We start from the raw sequence: 21,757 nt of genomic DNA on the forward strand, positions 1-21,757 counted from the left end.
AAAACACACAATGAAGAGAATACACAGATTTCGATTCTACGTTCCCCAACATTTTATTTACATTCTTGAGTCTTTCACTGCTACATATCATTAAATTTCTAGAACTATCATCAGTAGGGCTGCTCAGACAAAAAAACAAATAAAACGGCTATAGGGCAAATAGATTTCTTAGGTAAAGGGTGCAATACAACTAGAAAAACCCAACGTTCTGAAGGGGAGTACAAGCTAAGCAAAGTAAAAGTCAAAGTTAAAAGCAGAATCCTGCAGTGTCATTAACTTGGACTAAAGAGTCCACTGCACTATCTCTTAGTAGAATAGGATACTGCTGGTGAAGGTGGGGAGGTTTGAAACAGAGCCAGTGGTAGTAGTAGTAGTAGCAGTAGTAGTAGTAATAATAATGGTAGTAGTAGTAATAGTAGTAGTACTAGTTGCAGTATTAGTAGACATAGTAGTGATGGTGGTTGTACAAGGTAAAACTGTACAAAGAGAAAGTCTTTCATTCAAGTAATATACATGACAGATTTAAATATTTATAAAATATTCCAAAGCCATACACATAGTGCAAACATGTGAGGAAATGTACCCTGTCCACATATTACTCCATACAGTGCAGGAGGTCTAGCAAACCCATACTTGTCAGCCTCAAACCAAGGGTAAAACGTAGGTAGTCAGAGCAACAGAATACATTTGATATCTCATTCTCACTGACCATTCAAGAATTTGGCCAACAGCTTTTTTGGGGAAGAAAAAAAAAAAAAGGGTAAAATGAATAACTGGTTATTGTAGAAATACATTCTATTCACGTTCTCAACCAGGATTCATGTAAATCTCTCTTAACTTGTGAGCGTATCATAGCGTTTAAGTGTGTCATAGTGTGTATGTGTATCTGTGTGTGTGCGTGTGTCTTGAAGTGAGCAAGGTCTTCTTTATGCATAGGTGCCCCCTGTGATAAGAAGCTCATAGGCCGGGTCTCTGCTCCTTCGGCAAAGCACAACACAGGCACACAGCATCCCCAGCATCTGAGAGGAGACGGGAACATTCGTGTTTGGTGTTAATGCCATTTTATCAGTTACAATCATCCACTTTAACTTCGTAGCTGTAACTGTGCATCTTATCCCACTCACTTTGGACAAATGACTTTATGTTGATTCAGCCCAGGGTGAAATATGATTACAGTTTTAGGCCAAATCATTAAATCAAATCCCAGAGTTATGTATTTGTTGTGCTTTGTACAGTGTGCAGTTTACTGTCACTCAGTTAAAACACATGGCCAGATTCTATACAGTACACAATACAGAGGGCATTCTTGCAGACATGTGTCTAACTATTTTACCATAATACTTCAAAGAGAAGAACATTTTTGTATTAAAATGACAGGATTGAAATGGGTCAACAAAGGCAAATAAGTTACTGTTTTCATAGATAACATCTGACATGCTTTTCCACAGGTGGTCAGATATATGAAAGCTGAAATAACCTGAATGCTTAAACAGGTGACATGAGAAAAAAAGCAATATCTGTCACCTGGTGCTCACTCCCATGTTACCCACTATTTGCTGTCCATATATAGCAAGAATGAAAAAAAATGGAAAAGAATATCCAATATGAAGAAAGAGCACATTCAAAAAGTAATTTCTTAAGCTCGTGAAAGAAAAAACCCTGAAATGACTAACTGGAACATTTGGAGGAAAAAAACAGACTAGGCTATGTGTAATCTCTTATGTAAGACTCTCTAACAATATTGTGCTGTACTTTCCCTGCCACCAAAGTGACGCAGGCAGTGACTGTCATGTCCATTTCTCTTTAGCCTGATAAAGACATTACTCAAAGCACATAGTGTATAGCACCGGTTACCCCAGAGGACAGACAGTGATTTACCAGATAAAACCCCCTGAGTCCTACGTTACTCAGTTTTTGTTAAAAATCTGTGACATTTTATATTTTATGAGACAAGGCATGTTGATGAAAGTTGAATACCTGGATGGCAGCAAATGTCAGGGCAGTCCAGATGACATACATCATAATTTCCTTCAACTTCTTCACAACCAGTGCTTCACATCCCTACACACACAAACAAACACACACACATAAAATGTCTGTATTCAAAAGTATAAAGCTGTGGGAGGTCCCGCCATGTCAAATATTAGCTCTGTTAGGAACATTAACTTAATAAAACTGCTTTAAAAAGGCTTTACCTCTGGGTAGAGATCTTCAGGATGAGTGAGGGACCCCGTGCAGCTTCCGATGTTAGCTTTGCAACAGCTGATGGGTGCACTGTTGTTTTTTGATTCCTCAAACCAACGTGTATACTGCCAATCTGAGTAATTGTGAATTCCACAACACTGAAGCTGTAAAAGGTATGAAAAAAAGTATGAAAATATATCACAACTGGCAGTGACTTGCCCCACAGGTATGATTCTATCACCCACAACAAGAAGAAGGAAATATCACTTTTACCGTTGACTTGATTTAGCATTTCCTGCAATACCACGATTTTCTTACCTGTCTCTGCACGTAGTCGATGGCACGACTCTGTGCATTGCTGTTGGTGCCGTTGTACTCATCATACACTTTCTTGATGGAGTCATTAACTTCATCTTCAACCTGAAAACAACCAGAAACAGTGCTTTACACAAACCCAAAGCACAAGAATGAGACTTTATGTTTGATAACATGTCTCCTTGAATGGTGCAAGCATGATTTTTTTTTTTTCTTTAAAGCACTCTGCCAACCACAGATAACTTTAATCTTTATCTGTGGTTGGCAGAGTGTACAGAGTGTTCCTGCTCTCTGGTGGCAGGGGAAGTGTTAAGGGACACGCTGCTTCTGCTTTTATCTGGAGTTAAGTGAATACTGACTCACCTTTGCTCTGTAAATGTAACCAAGAACCACCACGGCCACTTCTGTCATGAAGACCAGCAGAAGAATGATGACAAACTGTGGATTGTATTACAGGATTTAGGATACGTACACTAAACAAACACCTGAATCAAAGGGTTTCCCCTGAGAGCCAGCATACATGCAAGTGAACAGTATAGCATGGCTCTGAAGTTGTTTTCTATTTTTACTTGTGTAACTTAGACTATATAGGGTATTCCTTATAAACCTACAAACTGCTGCTATGAGGAGAAGAGGAAGATTTTTCCTCCACTGCACTGTTTTGGGATTTTTAGGCTTTTTGTACTGGCGATGCTATGGACAGACAGTAAATTAGTGATGGTATTTTTAACCCTCTTATTACCTTTACATTTCCTAATGTTTGGGTCATTTGACCCCAAAGTAAATGACCTCCAGAAAATTATGATCATAAAAAAAAAAGTTTCCCAAATTTATGAGACAGGTTCTTTATGCGTCTTTATGCATCAGTTTTTCTGAAAATCCTGTCAGTGGTTCTTGCACTACTATATGTGTTGTTATGTTCTGTTAGGGCCCTAAAGTAGAGGGAAATGTTTTGAAGATTATGAATGGCATGTTATCATCCACAATATACTACATATCTCCATCAAAAAACCTAATGCAAGAAACACTAAAGCATGCAAAATGTGTCCAGCACATTGAAAACATATCATCATGTTAATTTCGTGTTCACCCACTTGTCCCCATTAAATCAGAAAAAGTCATTGCACATGAAGCAAATAAAATGATGCTGATCATTCATTTAGAGACTTCAAACACTGAATGGGGTCAAACAATAGGATGGTTAAAACTAGCATTTGTGCTACTACTAATGAATCCGCACCCTGTGATCCTAATTCTCAGTTTAAACTTCTTTAAGTAATACCTAACCACACAGTAGCATCAGTCAGAAAAGATTAGCCGTACCAGTAAGTACGTGCAGTATGTGCAGCTTTCATTTGCCTAATCATGACCTGTCAGCTGAAAATGTTTACTGACCGATGCAAGGCCACAGTAGCTCTCTCTTATTGTAGCACAGCATCCAATGAGCCCAATGATGAACAAGAGGGCTCCGACTGCAATGATCACCACAGCGGGAATAAGGGTGTACATGTCCTCGAAGAAGTGGTCATAGTCGTCGTATGTGATGAAGACATAGGCTCCAACATAGCACAAGATGCCAGCTGCTGCCTGCGGGACGACAAAGAAGCGAAGATTTTATTTAGGCCTGTGCACAGCAAAACAGGGCAAAAAATGACAACATCCAGCTGCAATTCTGTTGCGGAAAGTATGCAGCCTTTCTGGCCAGACCTGCAGCTATGCCACCGACACCACCGGATCCTGTTTTGAGAGATCAAAGGTGATAGCGTTGCAAGAAGCTGTTGTAAAAAGATTAGCCTTATCTAATGGCATTTTTAAGACCAATGGCTTATTCACGTTGTGAAAGACGCTAAATGTAGCATGCAGTGTGTGTTAATAAATTATAAAGCATATTAAATCATCTCTCTGTATTTTACTGTCGTTGAAACAGATCATTCCCCGACTAAAACAAAGGTCAGCTGTCCCGGCTGCGCTAGCGTTAGCTTAGCGGGGATACGGCTAACCTCGCTAGTTAGTTGGTGCTGCTGTGACGCACGTACAACTCCGACAGACTCGGTTAAACTTACCCAAAATATGAGGTTCAGGAAGACCAACACCGTCTTCGACGACGTGATGCCGCACTGCCCCATGTTTAAGACGGGGTTTCGGTGGAATAGCTGGCAGGATATTAAACTGTTTTTTATTCAATCATGCCCTGCCTTAATCCTCAACACGTAGGTTACTCCATACCCCCTCCAGCTCAACTGCCTGTGCCGATGATGGATTTGTTTACAGGCGGTGCAGCGCCACCCCACGAGAACCGGCTGGAACAAAGCATGACACATTTCACTGATATTGTGTATTGAGGTTTATGAGGCATTGTTTTAATTTATAATTACTACTATCTCTGTGAGGTATTACATAACATATTACATTAAAAATTAAGTAGGATCTGAAAAAAAAAAAAAAAAAAAAAACATTTCAGATGGAGTGCTTTGCTGACATCTGGTGGCCTGTAGCAGAATTGCAGCATTTGCCTTGATATACATAAGTTAAACTGGTGTTCCTTATGCATAAGTCATAGTTTTAAAGTATCAGTAGCAGTTACCTACCTATCTCAGATCAGTGGTCAGGTTACATGACCACCGAAATGTAAGAGGAAAACTGGCCTCAGAATACAAATCCTAATGTAAGGTAATTTATGCATGAAGCATCCCAAGAACAGGAGAGGTAAACTGCTCATGCTGGATCACAAACAAGCCTATAAGGCTACACTGGCATCTAGGTTTTATTTATGAAGAAAAAAAGGTTGTGCATCAACAATGTATAAATGAGACCAGAGCCTGGGGATCAAGCTGTGCTTCATATTTGAATAATTTTGTCACTGCACCTGGGTATTTCAAGCCCCTTAGTCAAATGAAATGAAACTTGACCCTGTTATGGACCGGAAAAGTAGCTCAAAGGATGTTTTATTTATGTCAGGAAGAATGTAACATAAGCCATGTCTGAAGTTCAGGATCACTTTCAGAGTAAAGCAATCGGAAACATTAGAAGACTGGAGACTTAAAGGCATTGCTTACATAGTTTACATGATTCAAATGATAAGCTATTTCAGAATACAGTGAATGGAGGTATCTTGTCAACACATGCCACAGGAATGTCTTTCATTTTGTGTCAAACTTTGAGAACACAATTTTCTAAAAATACATTTCAATACTGTTTTAATAAAACGCTTCCTTCACTCTGTTTAAAGTAGCACATTTACTATTTAACTAACAACCTTTATATTAGCTCATGGACACACACATAGCCTATATCTAGATAGATAGATAGATAGATAGATAGATAGATAGATAGATAGATAGATAGATAGATAGATAGATAGATAACAACCATGTATAGTGTAATACTATTCCTTAGCAACAGAAAAGCTGAAATCAGCATGTGTGCCAAATATTTTGTCCCAGTGGCTAAAATGGGGTGCGAAGTTGGTGTTGGGTTTCTGATGGTGCACATCATGCTTGCTCGGCCCACCGTAAATGCCAAAGGGTATCAAACGAGATGTGGACCAGGGAAAATCATAGCCACAGTGATCCTCTATGGAAACATAGACGTGCACTACCATGAAGATCCATGTGGTGAGAAGATGGCATCTGAGGATCACAGGATTCAGAGTGGTCCAGAAGCCTACTGTCACCAGCTCCCAGCCCCCAAGACACTGAGTGGCTAGAGCAAAGGGAGATGAGTAGTTATGATGGATGGCATGGAAAGTGACATACAGCCAGCGGATCTTGTGGTGAAGGAGGTGCCAGATGAAGTACTGGAAGTCAAAGAGCAGGAGGTTCCCTATGACTCCAGCAACCAGTTCCAGCACGGACGGAGCCTGGACTGGTAGATCCACAGGTGGTCTCCATGCCCACTGGGCCACTGATGCAGGAAGCACAAGGAACGCATGGTTGTGTAGGGTGACTCCTGTACAGTGCAGCAGCGTGGAGGCTGTAGGTCGTCGGGTGGGCTGGATTTTGAATCGCTGGACCCACGGCCACCTGTCTCCCATGATGTCACAAATGATGAAGGGAAGACAAATGACAAAGTAGGAAGACACCGTCAGAACAATGGGAAACAGTGGAGATCTCAAAGAGTCTCTGTAATTGACCCTTAAGCTGTCCCACAGAGGCTGGAGTAAAGAGTCATTCCCTAAACACCATCCCCAAACACCCAAACTGGTATCTGCAAAATCCATCCTTTATAAAACCACAAGGTGAATGAGTGGAGTCAGTCTTTATGTAAATGTTCCATCCACAAACTGTGCCTGGGAAATACTTCATCCCATGAATGTTTTCTGGTGAGGTGTAGTATCAACTGACCAGTGGCTACAAATTATTCATACACCCAGAGTAACCGGTAACATAAAGCTGGACCTCTGTGGAGGCTATGGTGTGCAGTATAGCCAAGTAATGTATATTTTCATCATTTACCAACACACACGATTTGATGTTGCAATAGGCACCTTTGTGCACTCTCCCAAACTTTGTCTTAACCTTCTGAAAATTGTCCTTTAGCTTTCATTTCCCTTTTTATTAAATCCCTTAAACCATCCTAACCTATGGTTTAAGGTTTCCAGCGCTTACTTATGTAGAAATACTGTGGGAAGAAACAGGGTAAACAACTGCAGAGGGAAGACCACCAAGCTTTGCACGTTCATTTTACATTCCCAAACACTAGGTGGCGACAAACAAATATCCTACTCGGTGTAAAACAAATGAGGAACCTTCTACCGTTATCTTTGAACTCAACACGTGACAGTGTTGTTTGGGAGCAGGGGGGTGGTAACTACCGTAAAGTGTTGTATATTTTTTGGGCGTCTGGTCAGCACCCTGTTAGTTTTGGTTAAGTAGGAAGAATAAACTTTGACACGTGACATTCTTGTGTGGGCGCAGCTGAGGTACTGTCACCTTCTTATGCAGTCTTATCTAAGCTAAATGTAGTGATTAACATTAGCAAAAAACCTCTCTCTGACTGTGTCAAGTGTAGTCAGCTACTAGCACTGAAATGTAACGTTTATAATGAACATTACTCTGTGTATTGGAGGCTAGTTTGATGGTATTCACTCCTTTATTTTCCCCAGGTATAAGGTGTTAAAAAACCATGGAGAGCAGTGGGCTGGTAACTGGGGGCATCCAGACCCAACAGCTGTGCCGCTTCTTCTCACAAGGAAGACACTGCAATTTTGGGAGAAGGTGCCGGTTTCTTCATGCCAGGGATGAGGCCATGTCTAATCAGAATAGGACAAGTAGGAGACCAGAGCTGGAGAGTGAGGAAGAGCCGTACCCCAGCCAGGACCAGGTCACAGGAAGTCTTGGAGATGTGGGGCCCAGGTCGACCACCAACCCCATGGTCGCGCCAGGGGCTGGTCGCCGCCCCTGTCGCTACTTCATCTCAGGCTTCTGCTCCATGGAGGATAGATGCCGTTTCTGGCACCCACCACAGTTCCCACTGGTGGATGACCGGGCTGTGCCTGGAGGTGGAAGAAGACTCCCGCAGAGGGTGCCCGCTCCACGCCCCAACCTCCTCCAGGAGGTCAAGCTCAGTGACCTGACTGAGGATGTCGCCAAGCAGCTGCGAGACACTGAGATCAGACAGATGATGAAGCGCTTCCCCAAAGATCAGCTTATTGTTCAGGAAGGAAGTGAGGGCCAGGTTACTTTTTACAGGGCCACAGTGGCAGCCACCGATCCTGACTGGGTAAATATTGCCTGATCTGATCTTAACAGGTATAACCACTGACAGAATCACATTTTTTTTTATCAGTGAAGATGCAGTATTTGTAGTGTTTAAAAAAAAAAAAAAAAAAGCCAGTCAGAGATGTAAGAACCATGTCAGAGTCATTAATCCACTCTACTGCGTCATAGTTTTACTGAGGCCGTAGTCCACAAGGTGTTGTTTTTTTCCTGTAAATTATTGACCTGCTGTTAATCCTCTCTTGCCATGGTTTTAAGGACATGATTGTAGGTGCCAGTCATGCCCTAAAACTTACTGACTCATTGCTTTCTAACTCACAGCCTTTTGACCTGAAAGAAATTGATATATTGGTGAGCTTCCCAGAAAAATATCCCCAGGAGGTAAAAATTATTACTCCCATTTACACTAAGAAATTTAAAATGTACTGTAAATAAAACAGTTGTTATTGTTTCTCATTTAATTTAATATTCATTCATCATTATCATTATTTTCTCAGATTTTCACATTGGATATACCGGCAGACCAGGATTTGCCGTCAATGATGGGAAGGTAAAACAAAATTTCATATATTTGATCCTATTTCAAGTGACGTATAACAGAATGTGGTATTTGCATCATTTGAACATAATTTATCTGCTCATGTAGACATGTTAAACAAGCATCCCTGGAGTGGCTTCAGGCCAAGCATGCAACTAATCAGCTGATGGGAAAGGTAGAACTGCTCTTTCGTCCTTTTCTTCGTTGGTTAGATCGTAGCATGGAGAGACTGTTCACCGAAGGAGCCAGGCAGGTGAGACCAATTCATTTGAGCGTAACCACTGATCTCCAAATGCTTTTGTTGAAATGCTATACACTGTTCACTAAACACTGATTATAATATTTTCTCATGTTTGACTCATCCACAGTTAAAAAAAGACATTGATGCAGAAAGAGCCGGATTGCAATTTATACCATACCAGAAGCTCCAGGCAACAGTGTGTGAAGAGGCCAGCAGCAACGGTTCATCTGATCCTGCATCCCATACCACCGCTGATGAAGAAGCCATGGAGGAGGGAAATGGGGAAAGGATAGAAAAGGAGAGGACAGTGCAGCAGGGGGGTCTTGCTTATGATGAGCAGCAGCATCAACAAGAGGAGGAGGAGGAGGAGGAGGCAGAGGCAGCCAGTCATGCAGTGGAGAACATAAAGATCAGTAATCCCCGCAGAGGCACAGAGGTGAAGCTGCTGGGATTGACGCTTGGGGACAACGTAGCCACCGTGGTGGCCCGACAGATCACGGTTTGTCTTCAGTGTAACAGGTGATAAGAGATGGCCTAAACTCAGGATAACTGATTTCATGTCACAAATTCTAATTTTATCGGGATGGCGTGATAAATTTGATCGTGTGCTGTATGTCTGCAGGTGTAAGGTAACAGCAGACCTGACACTGAGTGCGAGGACACCCTGCACAGCTCAATGTGAAAAATGTAACGCCAGCATCAGTGTTGCATTCAGACCCAGCATGCTGCACCACTACAGTGATGTCCTTGGCTACCTGGACCTTCATAATGCTGCCCCTGCTGACCTTGTGCTTCAGGACTGTGAACTCACCGTAGGCTGCCTCAGCTGCTCCCAAGAGGGCCCTGTGCAGGTGACGAAAAATGTCCCGCTTTCTCATTGCTTGCATTTTGTTTTGGAAAGAATGTGATGTGAAATGTGACCAGATGTAATTAGAATACAAATTTTGATGAGCGCTGAAAAAAAAAAAAAAAAAGTTTATTTTTTTCTGCAGAACCTTCCCTATGGCCAAACGAAGGAATTTAATTGCGAGCACTGCCACACCAAACTCAGCATTCTGGCTGACAGCACAAGATTCCAGTATATTCAACCTCGCTCCAGTAAAACAGGTCAGTGCTCTCTTGCCTTTCCTAACATAGGGATCAACAGGTACTTGACCCACATCCCTAGATGATGAAATCTATCACACTGGTCAAAGGTCTATGACTGAAAATTGCATAATTAAATAACAATGAACAATTTAAAACAGTATGTTCGTTAACATAACACTATGTACCAAAAAAAAAAAAATCATAATCAGATCAGTAATTAGACGATGTCTTGGCCAAAGCCTTCACTCAGTTTTTAGCAGAAAGGCTTTTACATAAGAGAATGCATACACACAGGCAATACTTTCACTGGTACATATATGCTTGCGCAACAAGATGTACTCATAGGTCAACAAAATATAATGAATGACTGTTTTAACCCTCAATTGTCAATGTCATTTTTTTAATGCAGGCCCCAGAGATTTGGCTCTGAATCGTCAAAGGAATATAAGAGATCCTGCTGTGCAAAAAGGGAAACCACTGCCAGAAAAGGGAGCATGCAAACATTACAAACAGAGCCATCGCTGGCTAAGGTACTTCCTTCACTGGACCCTAACTAATTTCGCAGTGCATCATGCATAACATGTGAGTTCTGAGCAGTGAAATCCCTGCGCCAATGCCCTCAGGTTTCCCTGCTGTGGCCGAGCTTACCCCTGTGACGTGTGCCACGATGAGGACCAGGACCATCCCATGGAACTAGCCACCAGGATGATCTGTGGCCATTGTGCCAAAGAGCAGGTGAAACAAGGCTACTATGGCACAAAACATCTAGTGTATATCATAAATAAGTAACTGACTGTCTTATTCACAGGAGAGATAAAACCTAAAATCCTAATTTGCCACCATTAAAACCACCCTTTATAAAGAGTCTCAGTGACTCAGCATGTTAACAGCATGTGGGGGATTTCATAACAAAATTCTGTACTTTCACATTCATTTTGGGGAAAATGCTACTTTGAATTGATTAATCAACATCTCATAGTCACAGAACTGCAGAAACAAAGACGGCGGTGAGAAAAGGTTTTGAGATGGCTTCTAATTTTTAAAACAACCCATAACAAGATATATATTTTCACATAAGCAGTCATTGTTTGAGAGTATGTGTAGACGGCAAATGCTGCAGATCAGATTTTGGAATGAAGCTCAAATTGTTCAGTTGTCCTTTCAATGTTCATATAAAATTGATAGGCTCTGGTTGTAGTAAAAAGATCCAGCTGGTATGGTGTTGATTGGCTCAATGTGCAGTGCTCAGAAGGATGTTGTATTTGGTTCTTACTGAAAGCATTTAAAAATGCACTTCATGTGAGGCATGAACTTTGAAATTTGTGGCAGCCCTACAACAATGGAAAGCCTTGCATCTGCTGTGGAGGCATGATGACGAGAGGAGCACACACCAGCCACTGGGAAGGAGGACTGGGATGCAGGAGCAAAGTGAAAATGAACAGGTAGCTGCCATCTATCACCCATAAATATTATGGTCCACAGAGTAGTAATATTATTTTATTTAAAAAGCGGTATTGTTTTTTCCCTCCAAGCCAAATGACATTTCATTTTTCCTTTGTCTTTCAGAAACGATCGACAAAAATATACCAATACCAACAAGACCATTTCGCGGAAGGCAGCCACTGAAAAGAAATAGTCTGTGAGGAGGAGCCTTATTGCAGTAATTTATGATATAACATGAAATAATACATCATATATGATACATGATCCACAGTGGCCTTCTCTTTTCTTTCACTGAAATAATGCGTATTTTCTCAATAAATCATGTTGTTATGATTACTTGCCTCAGTGTGAGAATTTGATCTACCAATCAGGTTTTACCATATTTAAAATATATACCATATACCATATTTCTGATATTTTTTGTAAATTAGATCCCAGTTCTCTCATGAGTTTCTAGTCCCCTTTAGACACATGTTAAGGCTTAATTTTTCTTTAAGCCGATGACCAAAATAAGTAGCATGAGCTGGGAATTTGATGGTATGTCTGCAGAAAACTCACCAGTAACGCAGTTCAGCATTCTGTGTAGTAAGCATAGCTTTCCTATTTAATTTATTGGAAAGCCACAGTAAAAACATTATGCTGTAATCCCTGATTTAAATGAGCTGACACTTTTAGCAGGCCTCAGGTATTCAGAAAGCTTGTTTGTCAGGTGGGGAGCATAGAAACTAAATGCAGCTTCACTTTGCATGGAAAACAGTAGTTTAGCAAAGCCATCAAAAAAGTGTTAATTATATTTTGGAGGCCTGTAGATGGTCACTAATATTGCTTGACAGGCATAAAATCAATGTTATTCCTGATAATAACAAATAATAATTAAAATCAGTAGTGACCTGCCAACTAGAGACCTGATATTTAAAGCAACGTGTACTTAAGTCATTGTCTGACCCAGTCTGAGGCCGATTACATAATACAATATCCAGAGTTATTTACCTTCGAACATTTGTGAGCAGCAGGTGTGCACACTCTCTTTCTAAGGGATGCAGATTTATAATGAACATGGTTCAAGAATAGCTCAAAAATAAGTCTCCCAAATGTGGTCATTTAAAAGCCAATGACTCCATTAATTTGATATACATAGTTTAATTATTTCAAGTTTAGTTTACTAAACTTGAAATAAGGTGTTCAGTTTTACAATGGATTTCAATTTTCTACCGAAGAAAATGAGAAGTATTTTTATTGCCATGAATGAATAAATGACCTTCTTTGACCTCTTTGGATGCCAATAGGAATCCTTTTTGTATGGTCGCCTTGAGAACTCAATGCAGCTTGCAAATAAACAAAACACAGGCAAATTAAGAAAACATTACATCGATTTGACAACATATGCAGCATGAATAAAACGCTGAATGAAAATGCTGCATATTCAGGCAACACAACACATTACAGACAGCTATAGTGCTGTCTGATTTGGCAGCATGTTTTCTGAATGCTGTGCATGTGTTGTCAAATTGATGGAGATGTTTTCTTAATTTGCTTGTGTGTTGTCCGTTTGTGTGCATTCTCTGAAATTACAGTGAACTGAGCTCTCAGGGCCACTGTGTTTTTGTGTTTAAAGCCCATTCTCAAAGGTTTTTTTTTTTTTTTTTTTTTTTGTAATCTTCTTGTGAAGGAAGTTTTATGCTGACTGAGCCGCTGGAAAAAAGGATATCTCGGGGCAAAGTCCTTTGCTCTGGACTTTATAAAGGAGGGAGTGTGTCTTGATCCTGGAGCTTGCAGCAATACGCTCTAGTGGTACTGTACCAAGATGATGAACATCAGTGACCTGCCTCTGCAGCTCCTGCCCTCCAGGTCCTCAGATCGACTGCTGCAGCCTCTCTGGGACTATTTGCTTTTTCATCACCTACCCCTCATCTCGTCTCCCTTCTTCCCTGTCCTGCTCGCCTTCTCCAGTTATTTCTTCTTCAGTTTACCCTTCACTGTGTTAGACCTCTTGGGAGAAAGGCTGCCTTCGTTCCATAAATACAAGATCCAGCAGGGCAGGCGTCCGACATTGGGAATGATGGCCAAGAGCTTCATGAAGGCTGTGTACAACCACTTGTTTTTTGTTCTGCCAGCTGTAATGATTGGTATGTTCATTCTGCCCGCACCAGTGCTGCCACATGATGCTCCAACTGTGTATGAGGTGTTCGTTGATGGACTGGCTGCACTTCTCCTCTTTGACACTCAGTACTACATTTGGCATTTCATACACCACAAGAATGCGCAGCTCTACAGGTGGATTCATGCCATTCACCACGAATACATCGCACCTTTCTCTTGGTCCACAGAGCAGCTCAGCATCCCAGAGCTGATGACTGTAGGATTCTGGAGCAACCTGGACCCGATTCTCTTAAGATGTCACCCATTTACCACTTGGTGTGTCACAGTGTTCAGCATCTGGATGTCTGTAGAGGACCACATAGGCTATGACCTGCCGTGGACCCTCAACCGCCTAGTGCCATTTGGTCTGCTGGGAGGAGCACCAGCTCACGACATACACCACCAGAAGCCTAGCAGTAATTTTGCTCCTTTCTTCAGCCACTGGGACCGGATCTTTGGTACCAATGTCCCTCTGCAGAGAAAACTGTAAAGAAATATTAAATGCGAGCAAAGAGCGAGTAAATTAAATGTTGTAAATATGTTAAGTGGTGAACTGTTTCTTTGTGTAATGTTGAACATAAATATATTTTTCTGGCTTTTCATTCAATAAAATGACTGTACTTGTTAAGACTTAGTTTTGTTTTTCCATGCACTTTAACACTTATACCTTAAACAGCAGTTAACATTTGCACTAAGTAATACTGCATACTTGCAAGTAATACTGAAATGTGAATAATCAGTTTGTCATGGTAGAAAAGACACATCAGTAATATTTACAGTTTTCCAATGAATTAAAGTCACCAAATTACTTAACCAATAGTTTACAGAAGTAATTAGTAACCTCATTTCATACAAGGGTCATTCTATAATTTTGGGACATTTTGAGTTTCAGAATTTAAAAAAAAAAAAAAAAAAAAAAAAAAGGTTAATGTTTTCCAATATAAATATTTTTCCCTGACAAAGAAGTGTTTAAATGTTATGTTTTTAGTAATTGGCAAGCTCCAGAATTATTGATTTCAGATATTAATTAAATAAAAGGAGTTATTAACTGATTATTTCGTCAACTATGTTGCGGACAAAAACTGTCAAATTGTAACTTTGGATAAATGCCAGATATTAAAACAACCACTCTTCCTGGTAGAATATGTGTCCTTTTACCAATATTTTAAATTTTAATTGCCAATTAAAAAAGAAATCAAACTTTTTTTTTGCTTTTAAACCCCCAATTTCACAGACTGCAATCAATGGTCTACATATTTTCTTCAAAAACTTTTGAAATGCAAGGTAATTTTGTTGAAATAAGTATACAGCATGACATATTTCTCAGCCACAAAGTTGATACTTATTTACTTTGTTTTTAGGAAACAATTAGTTAGTTATCTTTCTCGGGTAACATAGTTGACATTATTTCTGTTTTCAGGCATTAAATCAACATTGCTGCCTCCAACCAAATACCACATGGCATTTTTGAGAAGGATTTTCTTAAACTATTACAGAAATAATTAAGTAAAATATTATTAAACATAATTTAATAATGATATTCGAGTAACACTGTTGACATTTGCTAAATTCTTCCTTCACGCAGACACTACTTTATAAGAAATATTTAAGAAAAGGCAGAAAGTACATACCATGCAGCCTGCTGAGTGTCTTCTTGAGGATGAAATGACATCGCAAGGTGAAGGTCATAGGATATGGGTAAACCAGACCTTACTGGGAGGTTTTTTTTTAAATTGGTAACTTAGTTGACAATAATTTCGGGGACACACATGAAAAATGTTATTTTGCATATAATATTTTATATATTGACACACATCTTTTATGTGTCATCATTATCTCTACTTAATGAATGGGAAATTATCGAAATAAAAAGTAAATAAGTGCTTTTCATTGTTTTTTTGGCTAATTAGAAGTTTGATGGGATTAAAAAAGGGCAGAGGGAAAATGTAGATTGTAGTGATATATAATTAATAAATGGCTGTTTCTACAATAAATAATCATTGTATTTGATCAACTGTTATTATGAAAATGATTTTTTTTAAGTTTTACTAAAAATTTATGCAAGATATATCCCAGGGACGTAAGATGTCCCAAAATTATATGACAGAGCAATTCAGTAAAGAACTCCCTGTTGTTTTTTCTCTCACAATCTGCTTATGTAACTGATACATTAACAAATTAATTCCTTCAAAGAGCATTACTCAACACATTTTCCTTGTTCCCTAATTCCAGCCAGGAGTAAGAAGCTTTTCAACCAATTAGTCAGCACTTGCTGTTTGCCACGTCTCAAGCTCATGTATCATGTAGATAGATACACATTACACAGGAACAGAAATACACAAAATATACCTATCAACACTAAAAGAGAAAAATATACACAAGTATAAACACAAAAATAAACACAAGTAACAAAATAAAATAAAGTAGCAACCCCCTTTGCATACAGAGTTTAATAATTAGTAAAATATAGTGAAATATAACTCTAGAATATCTATAAACTTTTACACTGTAAGGATACAGTATTGAAGAAAAGTGTAGATTTTCCATCTTATATTACAACACTGGCATTCTGTTTTTATTTCGTTCTATTTACGTGAGGCACAGTAATTTCTGAATTGTAAAGCACTTTGAGCTGCATTTTTGCATGAAAGGTGCTGTACAAATAAAGTTTATTATATTTGTAGAGAATCTAAGAAATGTTTCTATGTATATGTGTACATATGTAGACAGATTGGTAGATAATTGATATATAATGAATATAAATGATAAATGTAGAGGTTAAGTACAACAGGAGGGGACCTGAACTTAACTTTAGTCTACAGATACTACATAGTTTGAAAAGTTATTCAAAACTGGCCTTAAGGGTGGAATTCATAAACATGGCAAACATGAGCAACAACATGGCAAAAAGGAAGTCTTGAACAAGACTGATCCCATTATTATGGAGGAATTCCACCACCAAAATGATATATTCTGTGGTGTCTTTGGCTCCTGCTTCCATCGTGGGAATATAAATTCCATGCACAAAATAAGCTGGACATGCTGCAGCTAGAATATAATTTATGAAGAAACCCTTTTGTGCAGGACTTGTGTGTAAAGTGGTTTTAGCTTTGGGTGTAACAATGCAGATTAATTTCACTTGATAAAAAGAGCATCTATTCATGTACAATCGGGTCAAGCGTAGTATTACCTCACACAAGTGTTAGTGCAGCTATATACATGATACAACTGAATAAATCTTGGTATAGTCTACACAAAGTGGAAAATAAAACAAATGACCAAAAGATATTTAAATAAATTTATTTGTCACAGAAAATATAAAACAAAACAAATACTGTAACATTTCAGTGAAGGCTCTTGTTTAAATACTGCACAAACATGTTTGAAATTTGCCCTATATTCTCTGTTGGGTGCATCTTGGTGTAGCTGATGAACTGGCGCCGCAATTTCCGTAGCTCTGCCATGTTGAAGCTCCTGGTGAGTTCAATGTTCAACATCAAGTCAAGGACATTAGTATGCAAATGTTTTACTGAGTTCTGTCATGAAAATAAGTAATTTGTCTTCAATAAATGTCAATACTGCAGCCATGACAAAGACACAGAACTGGAAAAGAGATGCTAATATTAACCTTGAACATGTGACCAAAAATATCTGGTGGTCACAGCATTATTGATTCATCTTCCAGTTTGACAACAATAATATGAGACAATATTAAAAGAGTTGAATGCGACTGAGGTCATTTCAAATAACGCACATGGCTGCCAATCTCTAACACTGGTCTGGAGAACCTTGTTTACTCCAGAGTTTGTTTGCTTGAGCAATGTTCAAAGGAGAGTTTCAAAGTGTTTGATTCTAAGAACTGGCCCAAAGTAATCCTCAGCCAAGTCCACTCATCTATGTAATTTGGATTCTGTCCGGCACATCTCACAGTTCGCAGGACCTTTCAGGTTGCTGTGACTTCAACTGAATTTAATTTAAAACGAGCTTCTTTGATGAGCATAAATCCCCCTCCCCACCCCCTTCTGAGAAGTGTTTATTTGAGAATGACTTTTCCCCCACTGGTGTGGGTATCTGACATACCTTAAGCTGATGGACAAAAAAAATAAGGCGCCTCACGTATGACAGTGGAAAATACACACACATAAATATATATATAAAATAAAAACAGCTGTGAATGATCCAAGACACTTGGTTTGTACGTACAGGATTGTATAGTGAAAACATAACAGAAAAACAACACTATCACATAATTATATTCTGCTAATATATCAATCAATTTGAGAGTAAAGCTTTAAATAAATATTTGTACATTAAAGATTTTGGTAAAAAGGATATCTTTTCTGTAGTTCCCGGAACTGAAATGAGATCCCCAGGGACACTTGTCTTCTGTGCATTAAAAATGGCCTTTAAAAAAAAAAAAAAAAAAACAATGATCAAGAATTTCCATTACGTTTATGCATCAAGTACATTACATTTGCAAACATGAAAAAAAAACTAGTAAAAAGGTGAGCTGCAAAAAAGAACAAATGAAGACATACCATCAGCACATCTTGTGTGATCTTGTCCAGCTCATACAGGAAGTTTGCAGATGACAGTGGTTGCTGTAGTCAAAAATGAAAATACCACTTCTACCACTTGCTAATTGACAGGTTATTATGAAAGCAGAACAGCCAATTAAGGATTACAGTTAATTCTACTAAATGCTGCATCTTTAATCTACACATGGAAACATGCCATGGGTATTACTTACACTCTGTGTGGACTGGTTTGGTGGGGGTGCTTTTCTTTTGAAAACAGAATCAGAAATGGCTTCAAATGGAAGAGTGTCGTCTTTGAGTATGGTGAACAGAGGACTGTCCCATCGGTTTCTCGAGTCTGGAGATTCAAATCTCAGCACTAATCCATCTAAGCTGCAAAAAAAAGAACAATCAGATGCCACACAAACTATAAGACAGATGAATTACAGGTGTTGAGTTTTGAAATGGATGAAGCCTATTAAAACTCTACTCAAAGCACACTGACTGAATTACAGACTGAATAGTCCTAAGTCTAAGGGCTTTCGACTTACATCTCCTGGGTGTACTGCTCAGCAGTATCTCTGTTTGTGTTCCATGTGGAGCTCTCTTCAGCCGAGGTCAAACAGTACACCTTCATAAAAAGATGACAGATGCCTGCTGAGCTTCACTTATGTGATTTATATTTAGGGAAGTTTTTTTTTTTTATTTTATTTTATTTATTTATTTATTTTTAGATATAACAAGTCCAGTGCTAGTTCCTCCTGTGCACTTACCAGGCAGTGAGGTGTCTGTGTGTGTTTGATGAGACAGTAAAGTTCATATCTGTAGCCTGTAAGGTGAATCAACTTCAAAGGTAAAAGTGCAAACAAATTACAAAGTTTTAATACGGTCTGAGTATTGAGTAATTATACTATATCGGCATTAAGATTTACCTTTGATGTAATTTAATGAATCCAAAATGACTATGTTATCCTTGTTGACTCTCCTGAATAGCGGATAATGGAAACACATTTTAATATCACTGTGACAATGTAACATCAATGCATGCTATAACTCTGAATGTAATCAAAATATTAATAAAAACCCACCTCTCTACTTCAGCTCTCAGAGCTGCTCTCGTGTTCTTTTCTTTTTGTGAATCTGCAACACATTCAACATCAGGAGGTTATAGCAAATGCTTGTTGTCAAATCAACATTTTTTTTTTCTGGAAACCCAAAGCTTTAGTGGAATTTCTTCTTGTGACCCAGCTATTCACAAAATAAACGTGGCTCTGTTTTCGGCTACTTAAGCCTATTGTTTTATTCACCCAATGTATCAGCAGCATGCGGTTATGTGTGTGTCTGTGTGTGTGTGAGAGAGAGAGAGAGAGAGAGAGAGAGTGGGAGAGAGACAGAGAGCGACGGAGACAGAAAGATGGGGAGAAATTAAATGCCTAATAGCCTGATTTGTGCTTTTACCTGCTCATGTCAGTGCTCTGCATTTAAAATGTACTAGATTAAACTAGATTAATTTCAAGAAAACAAACTACTCAAATAAAGTAACTTACTTCCACCCCTAGCAATACACAGATTTAGCAACTTTGGAAAGATCATCACGCCGAACTCCATTCAAAACTGCGGCAATATAATGTTGTCTTGTTTATCAGTAAACAAAAACAACTCATAGCACAAGGCCGACAACTCCGCACGACTCTCTGCCATCCAGGCTTCCATTCGGCTCACATTCAATCGACTAAACTTCTCAAAGTTCATTAATACGTCGACTTTTGGTGTTATGTTAGCGATGTTTCTCCGTCAAAGTAACGTTAACGTGGAGGAGGGGTACAGCTCGCACACCGGCTTGAGAAAACTGTACAAGTCGAGGCTTTATGGAAAATGAGAGCTGCTTAGTCGACAACATGCGACCCGATTTACCAGAAAACCTCCGACCCATTTGTACGACATTTCTGAAAGGAGTTTGGCGCGACTATCTTTATGAAACAGAGGCTAAGGTGGTTTAACTTGCCTGCGTAAACAGTGTTCCTCTCCACAGCCATGGTCGCGTCTCCTACAACATGCACCTTTCGGTCTGTGTTCTGCTCGAAATAGTCCTTTAATTCTTCCGCCCGTCGTGTTTTACCACTACATGGGTAACCACACATCACTATAAGAGGCATGGCTCTGAGGTGTTATTATTACAAAACGACTAACTAATCTAAAAGGGATGCTAGCTACAGAAAAAGCATGTTGTCATTTAACCCGGAAGTGTTATTGGAGGATTGCAATAGGTTTTCTAAATCACCAGTAGGGGGAGCTACAAACGACAAATATATTATATTCAAATTTGGTGGAATTTGGCTTCAGCTATTCAGTAGCTATATCAAACAGCCTATATTATAAATGAATACAGTATACATTCTTTAATTAATGGTAATCAGACATATGCTGCTTGTTTGACATTTGTTGATCATATTATTTGTTAATAAAAAAACAGTTCTGTATTCAATACAGTGGTAATGCAATAGTGAAGTTGTGGTGACGAGAAAAAGTGACAATCAATTATTTTTTGGTACAATTTTATTGTAAGGTAGTACTACATACATATTAGGTTCAAAGTGGTTGGGTCACAGGATCAATCTGAACATGGAAGCAGTGATGGCTGCACAGACATCATATTGTCATATTACAAAATACCACTGATAAATGCTGATAAATAACATGCCACATTTCAAACCATAAAAGTAAACCGTTTTAGCATATATTTTTCACAAAAAAAGGACAGAATTTCTGCTTTTGTGAGATGTCATATTATTCCAATAGTGTTGTAGGGGGTTTAAGTGTTCTTCAAGCAGGATCCCCTCCTCTGTAGGAAAAGAAAAACATCATGAATAATGCAGTGGATGTGCACCAATATTTATGTTAAATGTCTTCCTGTGACAACAACAATAATACTAACATGTCCAAAGCCTGCGTCTCGTGTGCATGCAGAGCACCCGCCAGTATCTGAACGATCAGCTCCTTCAGGTTTTCAGTTTTGTGCAGAGGGCTGACAGCTTTGTCTTGAACTGGGACATTTAAATCCCCAATGGTTGACTCCACAAGGGAACTGTCCACAACACTTTTCTTGCCCATGAAATGCCCTTATTGACCAAAACACACACATCACCACAATGTCAGCAATCAGAGGAGATATTAAAATTAAACACTTTGTCAAAAAGAGATGTATTTGCCCTTACCTGTAGCCCACAGATTCCCTCTTGGATTCACTTTAATCTTGGAAACTTTATTTCTCAGTTCAGTTAAATCAAGAGTCATCGATGATGTCATGGCAATGTATGAGATTAGAATCAAAGAAGACAGAAATCCTGTTCTGCAAATCCTTGCCAGAGTGCCACTCATCCCTAATATGTACTCTAAGAAAACTGATGCCTGTCAAAATCGCTTCAGGTTCAAAATCTCTGTGCTGCGCTGTTACTTTAGAGACTGGCACTTATACTGAGAAAGGCTGGGCTTCATATTCTAATTAGATGAAGTCATCCACCGGTGGTTGGTCACTTATTGGATACATGGTGCTCATTAGCTCTGACCACTGTTA

The 21,757-nt window shown here is 39.2% G+C and overlaps 5 protein-coding genes across 5 annotated transcripts; 2 read left to right on the forward strand and 3 right to left on the reverse strand.

Moving 5' to 3' along the window:
• Positions 1-28: 28 nt before the first annotated feature.
• On the reverse strand, positions 29-4,759 carry tspan3a (tetraspanin 3a). The gene is made up of 7 exons (XM_030054067.1): positions 4,563-4,759; positions 3,895-4,086; positions 2,863-2,937; positions 2,503-2,604; positions 2,196-2,348; positions 1,978-2,061; positions 29-1,019 (listed from the first exon to the last, which is right to left on the reverse strand). Exons 1-7 carry the CDS (start codon positions 4,623-4,625, stop codon positions 927-929), a joined length of 762 nt encoding a protein of 253 aa, XP_029909927.1. The 5' UTR covers positions 4,626-4,759; the 3' UTR covers positions 29-926.
• Positions 4,760-5,884: 1,125 nt separating this feature from the next.
• Positions 5,885-6,718, reverse strand: ch25hl1.2 (cholesterol 25-hydroxylase like 1, tandem duplicate 2). The gene has a single exon (XM_030053545.1). It carries the CDS (start codon positions 6,716-6,718, stop codon positions 5,885-5,887), a length of 834 nt encoding a protein of 277 aa, XP_029909405.1.
• Positions 6,719-7,281: 563 nt separating this feature from the next.
• LOC115361298 (uncharacterized) lies at positions 7,282-11,863 on the forward strand. Its single transcript, XM_030054708.1, has 12 exons — positions 7,282-7,420; positions 7,604-8,220; positions 8,538-8,597; positions 8,714-8,766; positions 8,863-9,007; positions 9,123-9,514; positions 9,618-9,846; positions 9,988-10,102; positions 10,494-10,614; positions 10,708-10,819; positions 11,414-11,526; positions 11,651-11,863. The coding sequence occupies exons 2-12, from the start codon at positions 7,624-7,626 to the stop codon at positions 11,718-11,720; spliced, it is 2,007 nt and encodes a 668-aa protein (XP_029910568.1). The 5' UTR covers positions 7,282-7,420; positions 7,604-7,623; the 3' UTR covers positions 11,721-11,863.
• A 1,447-nt stretch (positions 11,864-13,310) lies between these two features.
• On the forward strand, positions 13,311-14,300 carry ch25hl1.1 (cholesterol 25-hydroxylase like 1, tandem duplicate 1). Its single transcript, XM_030052774.1, has one exon. The coding sequence runs from the start codon at positions 13,332-13,334 to the stop codon at positions 14,154-14,156; it is 825 nt and encodes a 274-aa protein (XP_029908634.1). The 5' UTR covers positions 13,311-13,331; the 3' UTR covers positions 14,157-14,300.
• A 2,650-nt stretch (positions 14,301-16,950) lies between these two features.
• kti12 (KTI12 chromatin associated homolog) lies at positions 16,951-20,444 on the reverse strand. Its single transcript, XM_030054730.1, has 9 exons — positions 20,189-20,444; positions 19,272-19,323; positions 19,116-19,168; positions 18,957-19,012; positions 18,735-18,814; positions 18,417-18,576; positions 18,205-18,267; positions 18,002-18,070; positions 16,951-17,154 (listed from the first exon to the last, which is right to left on the reverse strand). Exons 1-9 carry the CDS (start codon positions 20,337-20,339, stop codon positions 17,011-17,013), a joined length of 828 nt encoding a protein of 275 aa, XP_029910590.1. The 5' UTR covers positions 20,340-20,444; the 3' UTR covers positions 16,951-17,010.
• Positions 20,445-21,757: the final 1,313 nt, after the last annotated feature.

This window comes from Myripristis murdjan, chromosome 6 (assembly GCF_902150065.1).
Source record: "Myripristis murdjan chromosome 6, fMyrMur1.1, whole genome shotgun sequence".
Lineage (NCBI taxonomy): Eukaryota > Metazoa > Chordata > Actinopteri > Holocentriformes > Holocentridae > Myripristis > Myripristis murdjan.